The sequence below is a fragment of the Vespula vulgaris genome, chromosome 2, assembly GCF_905475345.1.
Source record: "Vespula vulgaris chromosome 2, iyVesVulg1.1, whole genome shotgun sequence".
Lineage (NCBI taxonomy): Eukaryota > Metazoa > Arthropoda > Insecta > Hymenoptera > Vespidae > Vespula > Vespula vulgaris.
In genome coordinates this window covers 12,886,273-12,906,620 of record NC_066587.1, presented here as the reverse complement: position 1 = coordinate 12,906,620, position 20,348 = coordinate 12,886,273, and the positions used below count along the sequence as shown (strand labels likewise).

The 20,348-nt window shown below is 33.2% G+C and overlaps 2 protein-coding genes across 2 annotated transcripts; one reads left to right on the top strand and one right to left on the bottom strand.

The window, feature by feature from the left end:
* The first annotated feature begins 328 nt into the window (after positions 1-328).
* LOC127072684 (TBC1 domain family member 22B) lies at positions 329-4,389 on the top strand. The gene is made up of 9 exons (XM_051013275.1): positions 329-683; positions 1,339-1,506; positions 1,644-2,209; positions 2,275-2,405; positions 2,496-2,750; positions 2,892-3,141; positions 3,216-3,439; positions 3,550-3,686; positions 4,189-4,389. The coding sequence occupies exons 2-9, from the start codon at positions 1,424-1,426 to the stop codon at positions 4,256-4,258; spliced, it is 1,716 nt and encodes a 571-aa protein (XP_050869232.1). The 5' UTR covers positions 329-683; positions 1,339-1,423; the 3' UTR covers positions 4,259-4,389.
* LOC127072680 (uncharacterized) lies at positions 4,281-20,054 on the bottom strand. The gene is made up of 25 exons (XM_051013267.1): positions 19,226-20,054; positions 19,073-19,117; positions 17,886-18,963; positions 17,449-17,812; positions 17,064-17,373; positions 16,161-16,956; positions 15,564-16,071; positions 15,346-15,487; positions 15,089-15,262; positions 14,463-15,008; positions 13,455-14,370; positions 12,240-13,362; positions 11,874-12,161; positions 11,599-11,802; positions 11,353-11,508; positions 10,150-11,289; positions 9,696-10,057; positions 8,249-9,633; positions 7,987-8,171; positions 7,754-7,908; positions 6,496-7,670; positions 6,224-6,435; positions 5,130-6,146; positions 4,587-5,030; positions 4,281-4,513 (listed from the first exon to the last, which is right to left on the bottom strand). Exons 1-25 carry the CDS (start codon positions 19,305-19,307, stop codon positions 4,430-4,432), a joined length of 12,891 nt encoding a protein of 4,296 aa, XP_050869224.1. The 5' UTR covers positions 19,308-20,054; the 3' UTR covers positions 4,281-4,429.
* Positions 20,055-20,348: the final 294 nt, after the last annotated feature.

The following is a 20,348-nucleotide window of genomic DNA, read 5'->3' as shown; positions in this document are numbered from 1 at the left end:
CGCTTATATCGGAAGAATACAGAAATAAATGCAATAAGTAGTATTTTCTTTTTAATCCAAATAATTATTTACTAAAGAAAAATTGAAAATTGTTTTAAAACTCATATTTTTCTTTAAATTAAATACTTCCTTTAAGATTAAATGCCGAATCAAAGAAATGAATTTTTATTAATATAAGTGAACGAGTAATATGATCAAAGAAAAAAAAAAAAAATACCTACGTAGCGTAATTGTTTAGAGTTTTGTCTAAAAAATTTTGCAGATATGCATGTTAGAAACGATGTCTTAAATTAGCGATTATATAGTGAAACAAAGCTAGTATATGTAAAACTGGAATTAATGTGGCGTCGTTAACCTATACTGGGCGTGAACGGACGAACGTAATGATTACCACGCTACTCTGCTATTATTTGAAATGGCCGCAATCGGGAAGTAATATATTTTTTTACGAATAATCTTATACATCAATGTCAAAGAAAAGAATTATTCGCGGTTCGGGTTGAACGAATAGATCGTAGATCAGTTCGTTCGATGTTTATTAGAAGCATTCCGGTGGCAGCACTTGCATGAAATTGTTGTACGTCAAAAATATTAAACGCTTACCGAGAGAAGTTTTTTTTTTCTTTACAATTGCAAGAACAGAAAGGTTATAGGATTGAACTTACTTGAATACGAGATTCATGGTAAACAACTTTTAATTTGATCGTTTTTTTATTCTTCAGTATCATTTATACGTCATTATGAAAACGTTAATTAATTGTAAATGTAACAGTATATAGATAATGATTAATTGACTAACAAAGTAGTTAGCTCTTTCCGTACAATTTGCATAATTACGATAATCTCAAGGCTATGAAAGATATCTTTGTTATTAAAAACATTTTATCTTCTTTTTACTTGGATTCATCGATGCAAATAATTCATTGAGACGTCTAACCTCCTTGAATTCATCAATGAAACAGGAAGAAAAACTATAGCAATCTTTTTCTTTTTTTTTCAAGAGAATTCATATCCTTCTTTGAAATACATTAACATTGATTATTGCAAGATCTTATAAATAATTCAATTAAATTAGTTACAGTGAATATAAAATTGTTGTTACAATATGTTTCTGCCATATGAAATAATCTTTCTATGCATATGTTTCTGAAAATAAAAGTATTTCTTATAGTTCTATCGATAAGTTTTATAAGCTTTCTTGTTTATATTTATATATGTTTTTACAAATCAATTAATATATGTATTATTATAACATGAAAGATACTGATAGATACTTAACCAATACATTATAACATTTTATTCTTTATGACAATCTCATTTTGTAAATTTCGATAATAGTTTTTAAGGTAATGAAGAAGAATCGTTATTTCTATGGTGGTTACGGAAAAGTGGCTGGTGCCAGTTAATCCAATTCCATAAGATAATGGAGAATCAAAGCCATCATAATCAGATTCTTCAGACACATCAATCTTTTTGGAAAAAAAATACTAGAGCTGTACCAGGCAGGTATGTCTTATTTAAGATGTAATACCTATACTTATATTATATAAAAATATAATATTTGAATCAATACAACTTATTTTATATCAATTCAGTTAAACAAATTGTGGTTTATATCTAATAGATTCCATACTTATTTAAAGGCCAAGTCCCAAACAAGATGTTAGACACGATAAAATAGGTACGACAACGATTACGTCCAGCAGTTTGTCCGGTACAGTTTCAGTCGGTAGTGGTGGCAGTACAGGTGGAGGAAGTGGTTCTACATCTTTTCAAGATTTCCAGGAGAGCGTGGATGATGCTTGGGATTCTGGAGATGATGAATTCTGTACAGTTTCTGACGTAAAAATATCAAAGAGAGTTAGTCATTCAGCTGCACTTAGTGTAATTAACAGTCATAGATCAGGCACTGCAAGCAAAGAATTACAAACAAATCCTAAATTAGTCCAGCGAACTCAAGAAATCATTCCTGAAGAAAAAAAAGCAGAGGCTCTCCAAAGATTAGCTGTCCAGCCATTGCATCTAAGGAATGCTAACTTGTCTGTTTATCCTCAAATTAATAACAGTCAGCATTCTACAGAAAATTCTGATTTCAAATTTGGTCAGAATACTTCTCCCCAACATAGGCCAACGCAATTTCCTGGTAGACCACTTCCATTAAGACAAACAAATTCTTCTACAAAATTTTTTATACCTTCAAAAGAACAAGGTAAGAAAAAAATACAGATCATTTCTAACTTAATTATGTATCCATATATATGTTATTATTTTTAGATGGAGAAAGTAAAATAGATAAATTTCAATCTCTTTTGGATGCATCTGTATTAAATTTAGAAGAATTAAGACAGTTATCGTGGTCAGGGGTCCCAGCAAAATTACGATCTGTTACCTGGAGATTATTGTCTGTAAGTAAGACAGGTAATCTATACCGTACATTTATCTTTTTATGTATACCCCATAAAAATAAATATTAAATTATTCTTTATTATACACAGGAATATCTTCCAGCAAATATAGAAAGGAGGCAACATGTCTTAGAACGTAAACGTTTAGATTATTGGAATCTAGTAAAACAGTATTATGATGTGGAAAGAGATGAAGGATTCCAGGATACATATCGTCAAATTCATATTGATATTCCAAGAATGTCACCCCTTATCTCATTATTTCAACAAACAACTGTACAATTAATTTTTGAAAGAATACTTTATATATGGGCTATTCGACATCCAGCTTCTGGCTATGTGCAGGTATATTAATAAATATGAATATTATATTATGATTGAATGTTGCTTCATAATATGTTACAGTTATGTTACTATCATATTTTAAATATTATATTATTATATTCTAAAAACATTTAAATATTGATTTTAGTTTTGATATTGTAGGGTATGAACGACCTTGTTACTCCCTTCTTCTTAGTATTTTTGCAAGAGGCTATACCAGTATCAGCTTGGCAAGATATAGAAAATTATGATTTGGCATCTTTAAAAAAAGAACAACGTGATATTATCGAAGCAGATAGTTTTTGGTGTTTATCAAAGTTTCTCGATGGTATTCAAGATAATTATATATTCGCCCAATTAGGAATACAACATAAAGTGAATCAATTAAAGGAACTTATTCAAAGGATCGATGGTATTTGTTTTATGATAAATATAAAACACGAACTTCTTATAAGCTATAAATATTACGAACATTTTCTATTATAGCTCCTTTACATCAACATCTCCATCAACATGGAATAGATTATTTACAATTTTCTTTTCGATGGATGAATAATTTATTAACCAGGGAAATTCCATTGCATTGTACAATTCGTCTATGGGATACCTACTTAGCAGAGTCCGATCGATTTGCTTCGTTCCAACTTTACGTATGTGCAGCTTTTCTTCTTCGTTGGAGACGTCACTTACTCTTACAACCTGATTTTCAGGCAAGTTTAACTCGTATTGCTTCATAACGCAGAAAAAAATATCGACACATTTTTATGACTTAATATCGTTGATCGTGGTACCTTATAATTAAGAGTTATTTTAAATATAGGGCTTGATGTTGATGCTACAGAACTTGCCTACACAAAACTGGACAGACTCAGAAATAGGTATTTTGGTTGCAGAAGCCTATAAATTGAAATTTACATTTGCAGATGCACCTAATCATCTGCAAGCTCATGACTCCAGGTGACCTTTTTTCTACATGTTCGGTTAATATTGTTACTATAGTGGCCAAAATAACTGGCATTAGCTCGTATTGCCAGTTTAATTAATTCTCCCTTTTTATAACTATATAAGAGTGAAAGTCAGTCCACTGTAACTATTTTTAAAAGAGATTCGAAAATTTGTTTACCTTTTTCTTTAATTCATATAATCGTTACGTTTTTGAAAGACGGAATGTCTTTGTAAATTTTATTTCTATTTCTATAGTAGCATATTATAATTCAATTACAAATATACTCGCCATTTTTCAGTTTACAGATATGTAAACATAAAAGGTAAAAGAGGAACTTAACGCGAATCGATTGTCATATTTTTGATTCACGTTATGTTTAGATAAAATGCCTCTAATATTATATATATATATATATATATATATATATATAGATAATATATAAACAGAAGTTTTATATATTGATACGATGTTTGTTTTTGTATATTATGATTTTATCCCCCAATTTTATTTAAGATTAAAAAGATGTAAGAGTTTGAGCCACGTCAATTCATCGAAATACTTTAATCACTCACCAGCGCGATAATGTCATCGTATCTATTAATACATCAAAGGTAAGTATACATTTATTATAATAAACTTTTCTTGTTTTTACAATGTTACGAATAAATATAATTACATACAAAATGTTATCTATCTCATATTATTTAAAGAATAAGCTTTACTTAATTTATTTGAATTTTCACTTCACATTTCTTCAGTCATCCTCGATATCGATCTGACCGTAATCTATATCTAACGGCTGCATAGCTGATAATGTTTCATTTACGTTAAAAGTTTCCTGGTAAATAAAAAATAACGTTCATAATTCGTTTGTATTATTCGATCGAATGCAACGTGTTATATATACTCACGTAATCCACTGTAACAGGTGTTGGGTATACGCAAGGCATACATTCTGTTTTAGTGATCCCATTATTATCAGCCGTGCATTCGCAGTGCTGACACGATCGTGGAAGAGCAGTGTGCGCTATCCTCTTAGAAAATACGGTAACAAATTTTTTTATCGAAACGAGCTTATCAAAACGTAATTTATCTCCACTGAATATAGTTCCATTAGTCTCTAAGGAAAGTGGTGTACAATAACCTAGAACATTTTTCATCGATTTCACTTGCCTCCTTAAATCTGCGTCACCCGTTAAAATTCTCGCATCTTTCTTTGTATAAGATTTACTCGCATCGAATCCATAAAAAATTTTGTTAAGTCTCTCCTTTTCAAATTGGAAATCACCGTCCATTAATATGTGTAATACGATATCGTGTTCTAGCAATACTTGATGTACTACGGCATAATCCAACTGAAGACGAAAATAGAATTTTTCATTTTAAATACTTTTCATATAATTATATCTCGTTATAGATATAACACACACAATATAAATATATTTCATACGTACCGTTTGATTTTCTGGTTCGCAATGGGAACATGGTAACAAAATGAAAGTCTTAGAAACTCCGGCTCTAAAGACGAGTTGTGAAGCAAAACCAATTGCCGCGAATATATCCTGATTACCATTGCTAATTGGTATATGATCGAAATAATCGATAAAGCGCATTAAATTTTTCGTAAAAACTTGACCGTCGAGAATTACGCTTCTTGGCTGATCGTGAACTCCATGGCCACCAAAAGTTACGAGTGACCAACGATTCGAAACAAGTCCTTTGTCCTTGAGTTCTTTGTTCATCTGATTCACCAGTTGTTCGATACTACGATTTTGCCTTATACCACGATTACATTCTTTTGCCTCTACAATGAAAACGATGTCCGTTGACTTTGGTATCGTATTGTCTTCTAATTTTCGAAATTCACCCTCGGCTAGTTGACTACCGTTTATCATAGTACAAGTTGTACATCTATCGGGAATTCTCAAATATGTGTTGTAAAAAACGCAGACTTGCATATACGCTATAGCGATTGTACATGCCTCGGATTCCGTAGTACTGCTTAAGCACATTTTAGCATATTCCTTTGGATCGAAAACAGCGAAACATGAACTAAATTCCGAAGTTTGATTGACGAAAAGTTCTCTGCAAAATGACGAGATGTGATCGTTCGTTCCTTCGGTGTTGTTCGGAGAATACACTTTTTTCGTGCAGCTATTTTCGATAGACCAACTTTGAGCAAAACGATCTATATCTTTTGTCATTATACCCGACGATGTAATAGAATCGTCTATCTTTTCGTTATTCATCGTGCCAAGAAGACCCGCTGTTTTCCCATAATACCAGCCAGATAATTCCAACGTACACAAGTCGAATTTAAGATTACATTCTAATCGCAATTGATCTCTTTTACGTTCAATCGTTACTATATTATCCTGTTGATACACATACGTCGTGCCATTCTCTAATTCTATCGGGAGAGGAAGATTACTTTTTGATTCCGAGGATGTATTCGAATTCAATCTTACCACCTGCAAGATAAGACAACGTTATAAAGCTTTGTTATAATTTAGTTTTTATATTTGATGTTTGTATTTGTAATACTAACATCGTTGAAGATATCTATCTCGATCTCGTTTTTGTCGATTAGAACGATGATATCATGGGTCAATTTATTAGATTCTTGATTGTATCTAATAAGAATAGCAAAGGTATTTCGAACGAAATCATGAGCAAGCAAATACGTGCAAGAGCCAATGAGATCAAAGTGTTGTCCGTCGAATGTCTTGAAATGTTGTGATCCGATTATCATTGCTTGTGCTGTAAAAATTAAAGTAAATGAAATATATTTTATTTGTCGATGTGATATAACGAATTTACCTTTGAACGGTGGCAGCCAATTCGAAGGCTCGGTATACGGTTTGTATTGATAATAAAGACTCCAGAACGTAGTATTGGATGTTACAAAATACGATCCCATATCAATGATCGCTCTGTATTCAGGGATTTCTTGAAATTCAGGTGTTTGATTAAATGCATGCCAAGACATAGGAAGTTTCTGTTCGAGACACATTAAACCTTGATTCGGATCAAAGAGAAACTTTGTTTTAGCTTCTCTATAACGACTTTCAGCTTGGAGCGCTGTCTGGCTTATATCGATCAACTTGGCGTGAGCAAATCTAATAAGATATTCTATTTTAACTCGAATTTCTAAATAGTTGTAAAAGTAGTTCATTTTATCGTATACTTGTTGCATTTTTTCCAAGGTATAATGGACGGTCGGTAACTTCTTCAATTCCTTCAATTCGACTATGATTTCATCAATGACATCCTTTAATTCTTTACCAAAAGGTACAAAAGCGAAATATCTTTCTTTTAAAAATCGTATCACCAAGCCAGAATATTTCTCTATATTAGTAATTATGTTATTCCCTTTGATGTCTTTGTAAAATCTATCAATATCTTGAGTAAAGTTCGTAAATCTGTCGAAATACGGTGAAGCAATGATCTCGTTTTTGCGGTTGTAAAGGAAGTCAACGACCTCTTTGCTAATTTTCCAAGCCATCGTTTCGATATAATGTAGCAGCCGAATGAATAACGGTTCCATGAGCTTTAAAAATTTATTCCATTGTTCTGAGATCGACGATGAGATATTATCCCAAAGATTTTCTACATATTGGATAAAGGACACGTGAATGTTCTTGATGATCATATCATATTTCTCTATTAATTTCTCAATTATATCGGCCAATTGCGACATAGAATCGCCTCTAAGTATAGCAGCTATGATCTCGGTGACCTTGTTATAAGCATTTTTTATTGTTTCGATGATCCAGAGTAAAGAGTTTCTTATAGCTTCGCCAGATTCGCCCATTATTTCCCAAATTTCATTTAAAATATTTGGCAATGATTGTATGTGGCTACGTAAGGATAGTTCATCTATGATATATACACCAAAAGTAACGATATCTTTTACATAAAAGTCATTGGCATTGTACGAATCGTTAAGGTACAATTTCAAGTTTTCGAAATCCGTCTCAAGTTGTTTCAAGTCGCTGTAACAACGTTCCAATTTTTGTAATACATTTTTTATATAATAAGCTTTCAATTAACAAGCAGAATCTTTTCCGATACTTACTTCCAATCGTCAACAAATTCTTGAAGTTCTTCTTGAGCATCCTCCCACACGTTCGAAATAATACTTACACTCTCACTCTTAATATATTGTTTCCAGTATTCAGCATCCTTATTAATACCTTCATACATTTCTAAGATTGTCGTTTTTATGGCATTCTAAAAAAGATATATATACATAAAAATCATTTATAAAATCATTTAAATTATATTATGAAATGTAATTGAGATCTTTACTGTTATGTCGTGTTTGAGTTCGGGTCTCCACTTTAAAGTGGAAGTAACTAGCCTAGAATGATTTAATTTCAAATAAAAGGAAACGTCGTACACGTTGAGATCGTCATCGTAAGTTCTCCATATATTGAAAACAGCATTTCGAGCATCTGGTATTTTGCCGTACATTCTTAAACTCTGTACAGCATCTGAGACAATATATAAATTATTGAAATGCAGTTAGATTTAATCTCTTCATTTCGTCCCGTTTTGTTTTTTAACTTACCAGGTGTATAATTGACCATCATCCAAGTAAATTTATCTTCTGGATCGAAGAAGAAAAATCCGGTAGCGTTGAGATCGGGTGTATTTATAATAGTACCGTTTATAACATATTGCGGTTCCGTATTATAATATCTCACTTTCAAGTATTTTACCATATCGTTGTTTTTACGATGAAATATGACTTCCTTTCGTTCAACGTCCACACGACCACTTAATTGTCCTATTTCTTCGGGTAGGAAACTGCGTTTATACTTACCATGATTTTCCGTTTCTACGTAAACGAATTTGTGTTTGTGGAAGAAACCTTCGATATTAAGATCTAGTTCAGTTTTTGGATGTTTTCCCGATATACTGTACACGTACTTTCTATCGTTTGGTAAATCACTCTCGTCTTTTATCATTATAAAAAATTCCAAAAGTTTATCCGGATTTATAGAATAGTCAACGACCAAAGCCAAGTTCAATAAATCTCTGATATTTCTTTTTAAAAGTTCACCCTTGAAAGTTACTTCTTTGGCGAAACTTGGATGTTTCAAGCTTAGAACAGCTTGCTGTTGTGCAAGCATTTTTGTAGATGTAATGTTTTTCCAATCGAAACCAACACCTATCGTACGAGCTCGTTCCTTATCTTGATCCCATTCTAGTTTTGCCTCAGAATTGATCTCTTCACTCGTAATTCTATAAGAACCGTCGAACGTAAAATTTCTTTGAGGATACACCAAATTGAGAAGTAAGAATTGAGTGTCCACATCCTCGGTAGTTTTATTAAGGATGTTTACGTGATACGATATCCAAGCATCCTTTGCTAAACTCAACCAAGTATACTGATCAAATTCTCCCGACAATATTTTGTAATTAGTTTTTAGCTGAATCGTACGATTCGAATGCATCGCCTTTAAATCTATATCCTGACCAGTATGCATCGTCTTGATTCTAGATTCACCAGAAATATTAAATGCCGACACGTTGTTCAATTGGTAGATGTTCACGTATTTGATCTCAACCGTTGGATAATTTGTACCCTCGTTCCCTCCACTATATTCATACTGATTTATATAAATAATACCTATCGGTTTAAAGGTATTCTCTATTTTTATTTGGATATGATCTTTTTCGAAACCTGCTCTAGATTGACTCTTTGAATTATAATCTGCATGGAATATCGTTTGCTGATTGTATGTCAATGTAGAATATCCGTTGGTAATCTGAGGATGTTTCTTATAACCATAAGTTAGGTGACCAACATGACGTGTATTTAAAGGAATCTCTAATTGGAAGATACCATCTAAGGTGGAATTAAGTTTCACACTTTGATACGAGTAGTCTGAATTTAAAAGAGCAGTATTATTAGGCCAGAAAAATTCGATAAATCTCTTATTCTGTTTTCTGAAAAATAAAAACACAATAAATTTTTTAAGTTGTAAAACGTTTTGTACTAATTTACTTACAAGGTCGTAAAAACGATGAAGTTGCAACCAACATAAGAGAAGTTTGGTATCGGCGTGGTAGCATTGATAGTGCCATTGATATTCGCTAGATTTTCATACGATATTCTTGCCGTACCAATACGTTTCCTCACAGGTAAAAATACATTGACGTCGATGAGATTGCACTGATCCGATTTGGCATCGTAATTGAATAGAATTACAAGTGTCTCTTCTTGCAGATATTTCGGCGAAAAGAGCGAATACTTTAGTTCTATTTCTTGCTTATCAAAGGTCATATTGAACAAATTATTTGCAGTTTGATTAGGTAACATTCCCCAGGTTAGACGTAAGTGTCCGTCGATGTCTCGAGATGCAACTCGAAGCTGTTGGTAGTAAATAATTATTTATTAATAATCGATAACTTGCAATATTAATGACAATATCAAAGAAATAGTAAAATAATGAATACACGAACCGAACCGTCAGATGCATAATTAGTTTTTGCTTGAAGAGCATTATATCCTATAACGTAAGACATATCTTGAACCCCTTTATTAGCATGATAGCTGAACAAGAAACGATGATTGTCGTTATCCGGTGGAGGAAGCCTAACAATGAATACCGCATCAATATTCTCATGATTTCGAAAACCAATGCTAGCATTGCTACCAAATTTCCATCGTTCGTGATCGATATCTATATCAAATCCAGTATCAAAATTACGAAATGATCGTTTGGGATTTCTGAAGAATATCTGTGCATCTACGTCTTTTGTATCATGACCATCTATTTCGTATCCTGCTACAATTTTCCCAAACATATCTATCATATACACTAACTTCCATTGCAATGTCGCATAATAACGATCGTCATTTAAATGATGATTCGCTTTAATCATGCCACTGTTGTTGGTCAAAAATATATTTCCATCCAATGTCAAGCTTTCTATCTCTTTCCAAGGTGTAGAACCATGTACGTACAAGCTAGTATTACCATTTACTTGAACGTTCATGAATGTCGTTAATTCATAATTCGTATTATTTTGTTTGTTTCTACCTTGTGCTCTGACGTCCCAATTCAAAGCATTAATTACATTCATATCGACGGAAGTATTGAAAAAGCGACTATCAGCAATAAAACTCAATTCGTATTTTTTTCGAATTAACTTCAAATTAATTTCATTAATGTTGGTAGTATCCCCTTGTGGTCGTAACTGCATGCTTACACTTGACAATGTATTCTTTTGTACAATCGTATTCATAAAAACATCGTATACTTTCAAATCCTCGAGATTTTTCAGTTTTCCCTCTAGAGTATATAAGCTGTCATTTTTCTTTATCACATCACCTTGAAATTGTAGATGTTTTTTAGAAATTAAAGGTGTATATATATCAGCTTTGACGGCACCTTTATCGTAATTACTGACAAGTTTAAATTCTTGATTGGTATTGTGCGTTAAGTTTACGTTTAGATTCAATGTGTTGTTCGAATTAATTGTATTAACGTATAATACATCGATTTCCAATTTTTTTAGTAACTCAATCCAAGTTTCTAACGATACAAATGCTTTGACGTAGTTTCTATCTTCTATTAGCCAATATGCTTGTACTTTCGACTAAATAGATATCAAAATGTTAGATTGTTATAATATTATAAGTTTCTTTTTATATATACTTACAGATTTTCGCACAGGAGCATCTATCATAGTACCAAACTCAAATTGTTTTTTCTTGTCGATGAAATTTTTCTTTAACATTAACTTAGTTTTTGGTATTACCAATACTGGACTATCAACGCGAATGATGAGCATAGCATCCATAAAAGAATCCTCCGCCTATTTATTAAAAAAATTTAGTTTTTCAAATATAAGTTTAGTTTATGTAAGTACCTTTGTTTAAAATGTATGTCTCTCAATATTTGCTACCTCAACAGATCCTAAGAAATCAATGATACTATCTTCGGTACGAAGATTAATATTTGTTTTATACAAATTTTCATCGATATCAATAACGGCCTTTGTATCGATCGATTTTAAGAATTTTAATGGCGTCGTTATATTAAACTTTATTGTATGCGTTCTCCAATCATTCTCTTCTTCTTGGTACGTATAATTTACATTTAGTCCACTCTATATTATATAATTATTTATTATATCAACGTCACAGTTAAAATGAGTAATAATTATTAATAATAACAAACCTTCACCCATGTAATATTATTTTTGACATTAACATCCATCTGCATTAAATAAATCGATTTTTCCATATCTATTTTAAAAATATACGACGACGTAATCTCTTGAGCAGCATTGAAAGGAGTATCTATATAAAGTTCATTTTTAATATTAAACACGTCTTCCATCCAAAAATAATCATCAAAGTTAATCTGTCTCGGTGGAATGATCAAAAAACCATTTGTTTTATAACCATATCCTTCTGCATCGATATCCAATTTTAACATTACAGGCTCCATTATAACAGGCCAAATCTGTATAAAATAATAAGATTTGTTGATTAAAATTATTAAAGATGTTATTATTCTTTATCAAAGAATAATAATTCTTACTGTAAGTTCGCCGTGCCAATAAAAATTATTTTCGTCATCTTCTTCTTCCTCTTCTTCTTCTTCTTCTTCATTTTCTGTCAAAGAATCCTCTTTTATATTTGTAACGCTTATTGTTGGCAAAATTTTCACTTTAATAGGAATACGAAGCGGAGGTGGTTTAGGTCCAGCTGTGGCATATACACCGAGTTTAACTTCCGCCAAATTTACAGAAAATTCTGTATTTAAGAATAACTTTTCATCGGGTTCCGTATGAAGTAACACCAATTTTGCGGTAACTCCACTTTCTTGGAGACCGTAAATAGGTGTGAAGAGTTTATAGGTATAGTGAAAGTCTGTAATATTATTGTAATACCAAACACCCTGAAATCCGGCTGTCATATTGTTATATGCAATTCTAAAATCAGCCTCCTGTTTATTAAGTTTCGCTACTAATAGTGATTTTTGAAGAATATCTATTGGTGTGGCCAGTAATAGCTTTACATTGAAATCATATGATGCCGTAAATAATTGACAGATAGCTTCAAAACCCAAAGCACCGTTTGGATTAACGATTTCAGCTACAATGTGTCTATTACTTTCCGACAAACCAAATCTCGCCTTAACGAAAGCATATTTTTCTATCGGTGTTGTTAAATTAAGTTGAAGCATTGATTCTTTTATGTGACGAAGATCTCCAAGTAGATTTCCAGTGTATCTTCGTTTATCAAGATCCATGGTAGCTGCACCTATTATCTTCCAGTCTGGTATAAAACGCAGTTGACTCTTTATATCACATTTTCTATAATTCGCTAAGGGTAACTCAAAGTGTAGATTTCCAGTCAAATTAAAGACTGTATCGGATTCTTTATCTAAATGCCAAATACTCCATGCATCGATTACTTTGTCCGGATGGTATTTGATTAATATACGAGTATCCGCAGTCTGTGAATGAAGAATTTTGTGCGTAACGTTAACCGTTATCCACTTGATAGAATGAATTGTACTCGTCAATCCGCAATTGCCAACCCACTCGCTGATTCCGTCATATTCTTCAGCGTTAACGTAAAAATCTCCTATAACGTGTTGCGTATCTTTCCAATGAGCACTGCTGCTTGCAATTATTTTTCTCTGTATTTGCAAATATCTGAAAGCGATTCGGTCGAATATAAATTAAAACTATCTATGATAATTACATATTATTCATAGAAAAAACAGTGTCATAATTTTCTCACTTACTTAGCACTTAATGCTGTTCTCTTCCATTGATCAAAAGGTGTTAGCAATTGAGATTCAAATTTAAGTGAATTTATCCACGTTTGGAAATTATAACCAACGTCCACGGAAAGGTGAATTGTTTTTTCTGGATTCCATTGAATTACTCCGTCTGCTATGTAATTATATTGACCTCGCACAGCTAACAGGCATGAACCAGTAATAAGTCTACCGGGATAAGTTAAAGTTACAGCAGCAGTCAAATTTTTTCCAGGTACGCTATCGGACGATAAAGCTGGTACATTAAATTTATTGAGTTGCAAAATCGATGCGAACTTTAATGCAGGATCTCTGTTGGCATCCCATTTAAGCTCGATACCGTATTCTTTTTTATCTTCTTCGTTGATACCGGTTAAGGTCAAATGAACATCTCGCCATTTATCAAGATGCATTTCTATTCTGATTTCTCGTTCGGTATCAATATTACTTAGAGTAGAATATACGTTACTTTTATATCTACCTTCAATGTATACCAACAGTTTCGTAACCGATAATATCGTATAATTGAGAATAAATGCATATTTGTCCATGTCTTGCTGTTCTACATAAATACTAATTCTCATATCATTGGTATTGTGATACAGTTTACAATTAAGAATAATATCATTAGCAAAACTGGGTGATCTTAAGATAAGTTTTAGATTATGACTTATCGAAGCAGATCCTGATTGATCTGTATAAGTTCCACGGGCAGTTATATTATGACCAGAAAACCAAGTTCCTGCGAAATCCAATTCATATTCTCGTCTCGATCTTTCTGTTACTCGAGCGTTTATTATCATTGAATTGAAATTAGGAATCGTTAGATTAGCATGAGCTTCCACAGCGAACATCAATCCTCGTGGCATTCTCGTACTCACTACTAAATGAATTTCTTTCCCTACATGAATGATATGAAAATTTTTAATAAATCAAATATATATATAAATTAATTATTTGCGATCTTATAATCAATTGAAAATATTATCAAACCTGGAGCGTATCCTATAAGAAGACTGGTCTTTGATTCTATCCCGATAACGTAATGATTCACTCCTACTTTAATATCAAGATTTTGTATAGGTTTCGTAATAGCAATGAGTGCACTGACTTTCGTTCCTTGATTTTGAAAATACATTTTTGAATAAGATATCACTAGCTGTGCAGTAAGTTTATGTCTTTCATCTTGAAGATGAGGGCTCGAATTAACTTCGGCGTGTAACTCCAAGTGTCCTAGAGCTTGTTGATACCACGCTGTTATCACCGTGTTCAATTGTGGATATGCGGTAGAATGTAATTTCAAATCCGCTGATTTATGTGCCAAGTTTTTCGAAGATCGATTAGCTAACGTAATTTCTAAATGCAACGTCTCCTTTTTTGGCATTTTTTGAAGCTGATAATCCAATTGGAAATCACCAGCTAAACTAACATTTCTTTTCACAATGTAGCCTACTAATTTGCTCCAGACTTTTTTCGTTTGAAAAGTCAAATCGATGTCGCACTGAGACAAATTGTTCTTCTGTACGTTCCTTATCGTACCTGAAAAATAGTTTCTACAAAATTCAATTCGAAATATATCACTATTACGAAACTAATTAAGATATAAGAGGTACAAATACCTGAAACGGCTACTACTCGTTCACTGTTGATATCTAGATAGAATTTTGGAGTGTATGTGTATCCATATGCGAACTTCTTTTTTGTATATCCAATGCTAGCATCCAAATGATTAGTTCCATTTATATCGAAACCAATTTCTATAAATGTTTCATTTTCCGTCTTCTTATACGTACCTAAAATATTAGCAGATTTCGTTGTGATATATTTTTTCAAATAATAAAAAAAAAAAAAAACAGGATGTTCAGGATTAACGGACCTTTTGCTATCAAAGAATTTCCAACCGAATGTAATAAAACAGTGACGTTATGACTTTTTAAATCGAACAATACCGTAGCACTCAATTCTCTCTTCATTTGTGATCCAGGTGTATCAAATGCCACTTTGAATACGCTTTGTTTCTACGATCAATCAAATCATTAACTATCCGTTATAATATATGTTATATTAAAAATAACAACAAAAAAGGTGACCAACCTCCGTCCGTACCCATTTGTATTCCAACAAATAAGTATTAGCGGTGGGATCAGCCTTGATTACCGAAACTTTGAAAAGAGTTGGACCATTTAAAAGGAAATACGATGCATTAGGATTTTTCGTTACATTGGGAAACTGATAATCAACGCACATTTTAAGACCGATAAGCCGATCGAGCGTTTGCCAAGTACAAGTCGTGTTGCTAATGATTTTTCCTGGTATTGTTAATTCCTTTGATGAATTAGATTGTCGATCAGTTATTAGAACACCTAGTTGCGTTTCCTCGGTCTCTGCTCCATTCGTTTCTAACAAGAAAACGTGCGTAATGATGGAAAAAATTTCCATTTTGTGGTTTGGTAGGCCAAGATTCAACTGTACCAAACGTACTCCCTCGACATTAAAACGAATTTGAACAGCTCCGGACGAGTACATATTCGTACGCAATTTAATTCCAGCAGTTTTATAAAATGCATCGACCATCATAGTGCCTATAATATCCACGCTTACACTGAAAATGGAAATGATAAAAAATGTATATTCTATTAAAATTTATATCTTTGATTATATATTGAATTTACTTTTGGATATGGACCGTACCTGGGGGTAAAGTTTCCTACAAGTTCTAATTCGGTATTCATCGAACGGCTAACGTTTAAAAAACCAGCCAATTTAAATTTGCAAGCGGCTGAGCCAGCAAGATCTAAACGTATAGGCAAACCTGACGTGGTTGGTACCACGTACGTTGAATCAAGGAACATCACTGTATTATCGTAATAAATTTCTTGAGCCGATAGAATTTTTTTCACTTTTTCCCACGGATTTAAATTAGCTAAAGCTTCTTTGATTTCCTTGTCACCGTTTAACATTGTATATTTTAGCTCATTTCCAAAAATCTTATAACCTAAACTAATTTTTGGATCGTCGAAATTATTATCAATGATATTAGGTAATTTTTTAACGCGCGACCATTGATCCTCGCTTTTAGGCGCGGATCTGAAATTCCTGATTAAGTTTCTGAAATGATTAGAGACTTTTTCATTGCTATACGGTCCATCGGGTCCAAAAAGATTTTCAGCGTAATATTCGAGGCCTTCCATTCTCATTGAAACTTCGAATAAATTTATAGATTCTCCGAGTAAATCTATGGTCATGTTAAAACTCGCAGTACGTGGTATATATGATTTCGGAGAAAAGATCAAATTACTCTGATGATTAGCTCCAAAATTATATTCTTCGGAGAAAAAGGAGCCTTCATAATTCCGTGAGAATTTCCTAATATCGCTGTTAAATTTAGTTCCAAGATCTCTATCGGTCAAGAGACTCTGTATTTCTACTTGCGTTGGTGACGACGAGGTATAAAGATTGTTTAAATGACTCCATACAAAGGAACCGACTATATAAGAGATTAAAAGAAATAAATATTAACAATCACTATAATTAATTAACAATATTTCACGTTCAACGATTAAAGTCAATATCTAATTAAGGCACGTACAGTACCTTGATTGACTTCTTCAACCTTAAGAGCATGCTTAATGGTCTTTATGACGTTGTAATCAGGACAACGCATTACTTGTAAATACGATGCTATACGTATTTCTGAGTCAAGTGTAAAATTTCGATAATAATCCAGAAAGTATCGATCTCGAGTATCTTCGCAGGATGGCAACCTACGATGTGCATTTATTGCCGCAACACGAACTTCCATCGTTACGAAACCACCCACGTTATCTATACAAACTTTTAATTCTTCCAACAACTCATCGGTTTTCAACCCCATATTTTCTATGGCTTTTAGAGCTTCCAATGTCTGTAATAAATGTAAATATAAAGTGAAATAATCGTGACACATCACTTACATCAATAATAACTCGATAACGCTTACTTCTTTAACCTCTACAAGCGAATGATAGCGAAGAGCACAACCCTTGTTGATCTTTTGTTCGAGATAAGAGAGAAATTTTGTAATATCCTCGAGCCGACTACAATCTGCAGTAGTTGACTTGCAAAACGTATGAATAACGGATGAGTAACTTAAAACAAACTGAGTATTAGGTATCTTATGTTGAAAATCTAAGAGAGGTGCAAGTGCTCGGATAGTTCCATAATTTGGTCGAGGAATTAAGCCAAATATTGTGATCCAATTGGCTGTAGTTTCTTGATTGATATATTTTTTTATTATCAAATCTTTCATAACGTTCACTGCAGCGTTACTTCCTATATATGGTAGCGCATCGATTATATGTTTCCTAGAGAAATAAACAATGTAAACACTTACATGCATAAAAATACATTAAAATGTTATTAACGTCGATAACTTACTTGCCAGTTTTACAAATCCCATTTGCTCTAGCAAATAGTTGCGACAAATAAGGATAATCAAGAAGACGAGCCGACTGTACGAACGCGATGAACGTTTCGGAAAATCTCTGCTGAATTTCGTCCAAATTTACTCCATTTCTACATAAAATTTTTAAGAAATCTCTGGATGTTCTTAACTCTCCGTGTATCGTCTTAGAAACCTTCTCGTGATCGTAAAGTAAATTGGTTCTAATTGCAATACTCTTGTCAGTATATTCGTCATCTTCCTTCGATTCTTCTTTATCGTAAAATTCTTCTTTAACTTCCTCTATGAGCTGAAGAACAGCGATACTTTCTGTTCTAGCACCGACATTGTTATCGTTCGATAGTGGCCGAAGCTGATAAGTATCTTTACAGACAACTCTTTCATATACGTTATGATCGATCGTTATTTCGCATTCATTAGTAGATTTCAACAAAGATCGCTTAGGTGTTTTCATAGCCGATCGAGGATTTTTATAAGAATTAGATTGCAATACAGAAAGATGTTTCCCGCTGAATTGACAATCGGCTAGGTTCTTCGTCTTTTTGATAATCAATTGAGTCTTTCTTGCTTCGTAAAGCCGATAATTTGTCTCGCATATTCCGTTAATATCGAGTTCGTCGACTCGATGATCAATGTCGAATCTTTTCATACTGTTTTGTAGCATGGAAAGGACACCACGTTTCAAATTCAACGTCCAGACTGTTTCACGACGGTCCGGACAGACTTCATTTATTCGACCATCTTCAAAGGCAAATCTCAGAGAAAAACGCTCTAAGCTAGCTTTGAATTCTGCTCCAGCACGATCAGGAAATTCGGCATTGTAGCGTTTGCGATCGTGACTTATGCTGACGTTCTGAAATTTCAGGATACCCTCGCAAGGTGAAGTGAAATAAACGAACAACGAGGCATCTATGTTCAACTTGGTTTCATTTTTCGATTCTTCTCCACTCGATGATGACGTTTCAACTTTACCGAGATTCGTGCTTACGTCCACAGAATATTGATACTGATAGGAGACACCTTCTTCGTACTTGAACTTACGTTCGTACGGTACTACAACACGAAGATTAAATGATCATATTGAAAAAATTTCAACCGATATGATCTTGTACATTGATCTAAATTCAATATCAAAATTCAATATCAATATGTCAATGCTTACCTTTGCATCTCGTGCGGCTACATAATGTTGGATCTTTGATAATCTCTAAAACAAAAAGTCAAACAAAATATTATCGTACCCTCTGCTAACAATTAGACGATCTATAATCTAATTCAAATAAATCACAAACGTAATTGGAATGCTTTACGTTACCTCCTTGCACAATTTTTACGAGAGCGCACAAAAGGGTAAAAAATATCACCCTCCAAAAGAAGACTCTCCGATCGTGCAACATCTTATCCTTTTTTCTCCCTCTCTCCGTCTCTTTCTCTCTCTCTCTCTCTCTCTCTCTCTTTCTTTCTCTTTCTCTCTTGCTATCGTCGATTACCAAGGTCACTGTCTTTGTATTATAACTGTCCTCTTCATTCCCCCATATGCACACTTATCCCTTTACGTTTGCAATCGGCACAACGTCGTATTCTTAATCATAAAATTGCAGCGTTACTATCGAACGTGCTCGTTTGCTAATAAAATTGCAACAAGCAAGCTCGAATTGTCAAGAAAATTTTAACAATCGATTTTCAAGATTTTTTCTCCTTTAAATCACACGATAAAAGATCGATCGGCTTGAAACGCAACATCGTTATTTCGGATAATTTATCCTGATAATAACGAACTTTGTTATTCTTTTTTTTTTTTCTTTTTTCTTTTTATAGATGATTTTGCTGGATCACTGCACGCTACTAGTGCACGTTAAGCCGGGAAGAGACTGGTAAGTTCGAAGAGCGGAAAAGTCAAAGCGAGGACTGACTGTGGGGTGCAAAGCTATGCTCTTGCACAGGGCTTGCTTGATTAAACGTATACGCGAATACACACGGTAGTATCGGTTAAATAAGTGCTTCCTGCCACGACCATGTCCGCAGTTCGAATGGAAGTCGTCGTCGTCCAATAACGTGCATACTTAGGGGGAGAAGATCGGTGCCAAAGGTCTTCGTGCTTTTCGTGTTTGTACGAGGTCAAAAGTCTCCTATCGATAAGATAAATACTAGAATGATCTTTCGTTTCTGAAAACTTATTCGATTCTATGAGTCTTCTCGAATCTCGATCAATAACGATAAGATGAATAAAAAAAGAGTCTTAAGATAAAATAAAATTAGGGTGTTATCTTTCTGCCATTTACTTTCAGTTTTTTCTTATATTATTTTTTTTTTCCTGTCTCAATCGTAAGTCAGGATGACCGAATGAGGAATAATACACGTTGATTTATTGGCTTTATAATTCATTTCATATATATGTGTATATATATATATATATATATATATATATATATATATAT

What these genes read in the sequence shown, in the direction of transcription:
- LOC127072684 (XM_051013275.1), top strand. Translation starts at nt 1,424, where the DNA reads ATGGAGAATCAAAGCCATCATAATCAGATTCTTCAGACACATCAATCT. An exon ending in TTACCTGGAGATTATTGTCT is followed by an intron (nt 2,406 to 2,495) that starts GTAAGTAAGACA and finishes TATTATACACAG; the next exon opens with GAATATCTTCCAGCAAATAT. An exon ending in ACTTATTCAAAGGATCGATG is followed by an intron (nt 3,142 to 3,215) that starts GTATTTGTTTTA and finishes TTTCTATTATAG; the next exon opens with CTCCTTTACATCAACATCTC.
- LOC127072680 (XM_051013267.1), bottom strand. Translation starts at nt 19,307, where the DNA reads ATGTTGCACGATCGGAGAGTCTTCTTTTGGAGGGTGATATTTTTTACC. An exon ending in AGAACAGCATTAAGTGCTAA is followed by an intron (nt 13,363 to 13,454) that starts GTAAGTGAGAAA and finishes AATCGCTTTCAG; the next exon opens with ATATTTGCAAATACAGAGAA. An exon ending in AGATAGATATCTTCAACGAT is followed by an intron (nt 6,147 to 6,223) that starts GTTAGTATTACA and finishes CTTATCTTGCAG; the next exon opens with GTGGTAAGATTGAATTCGAA.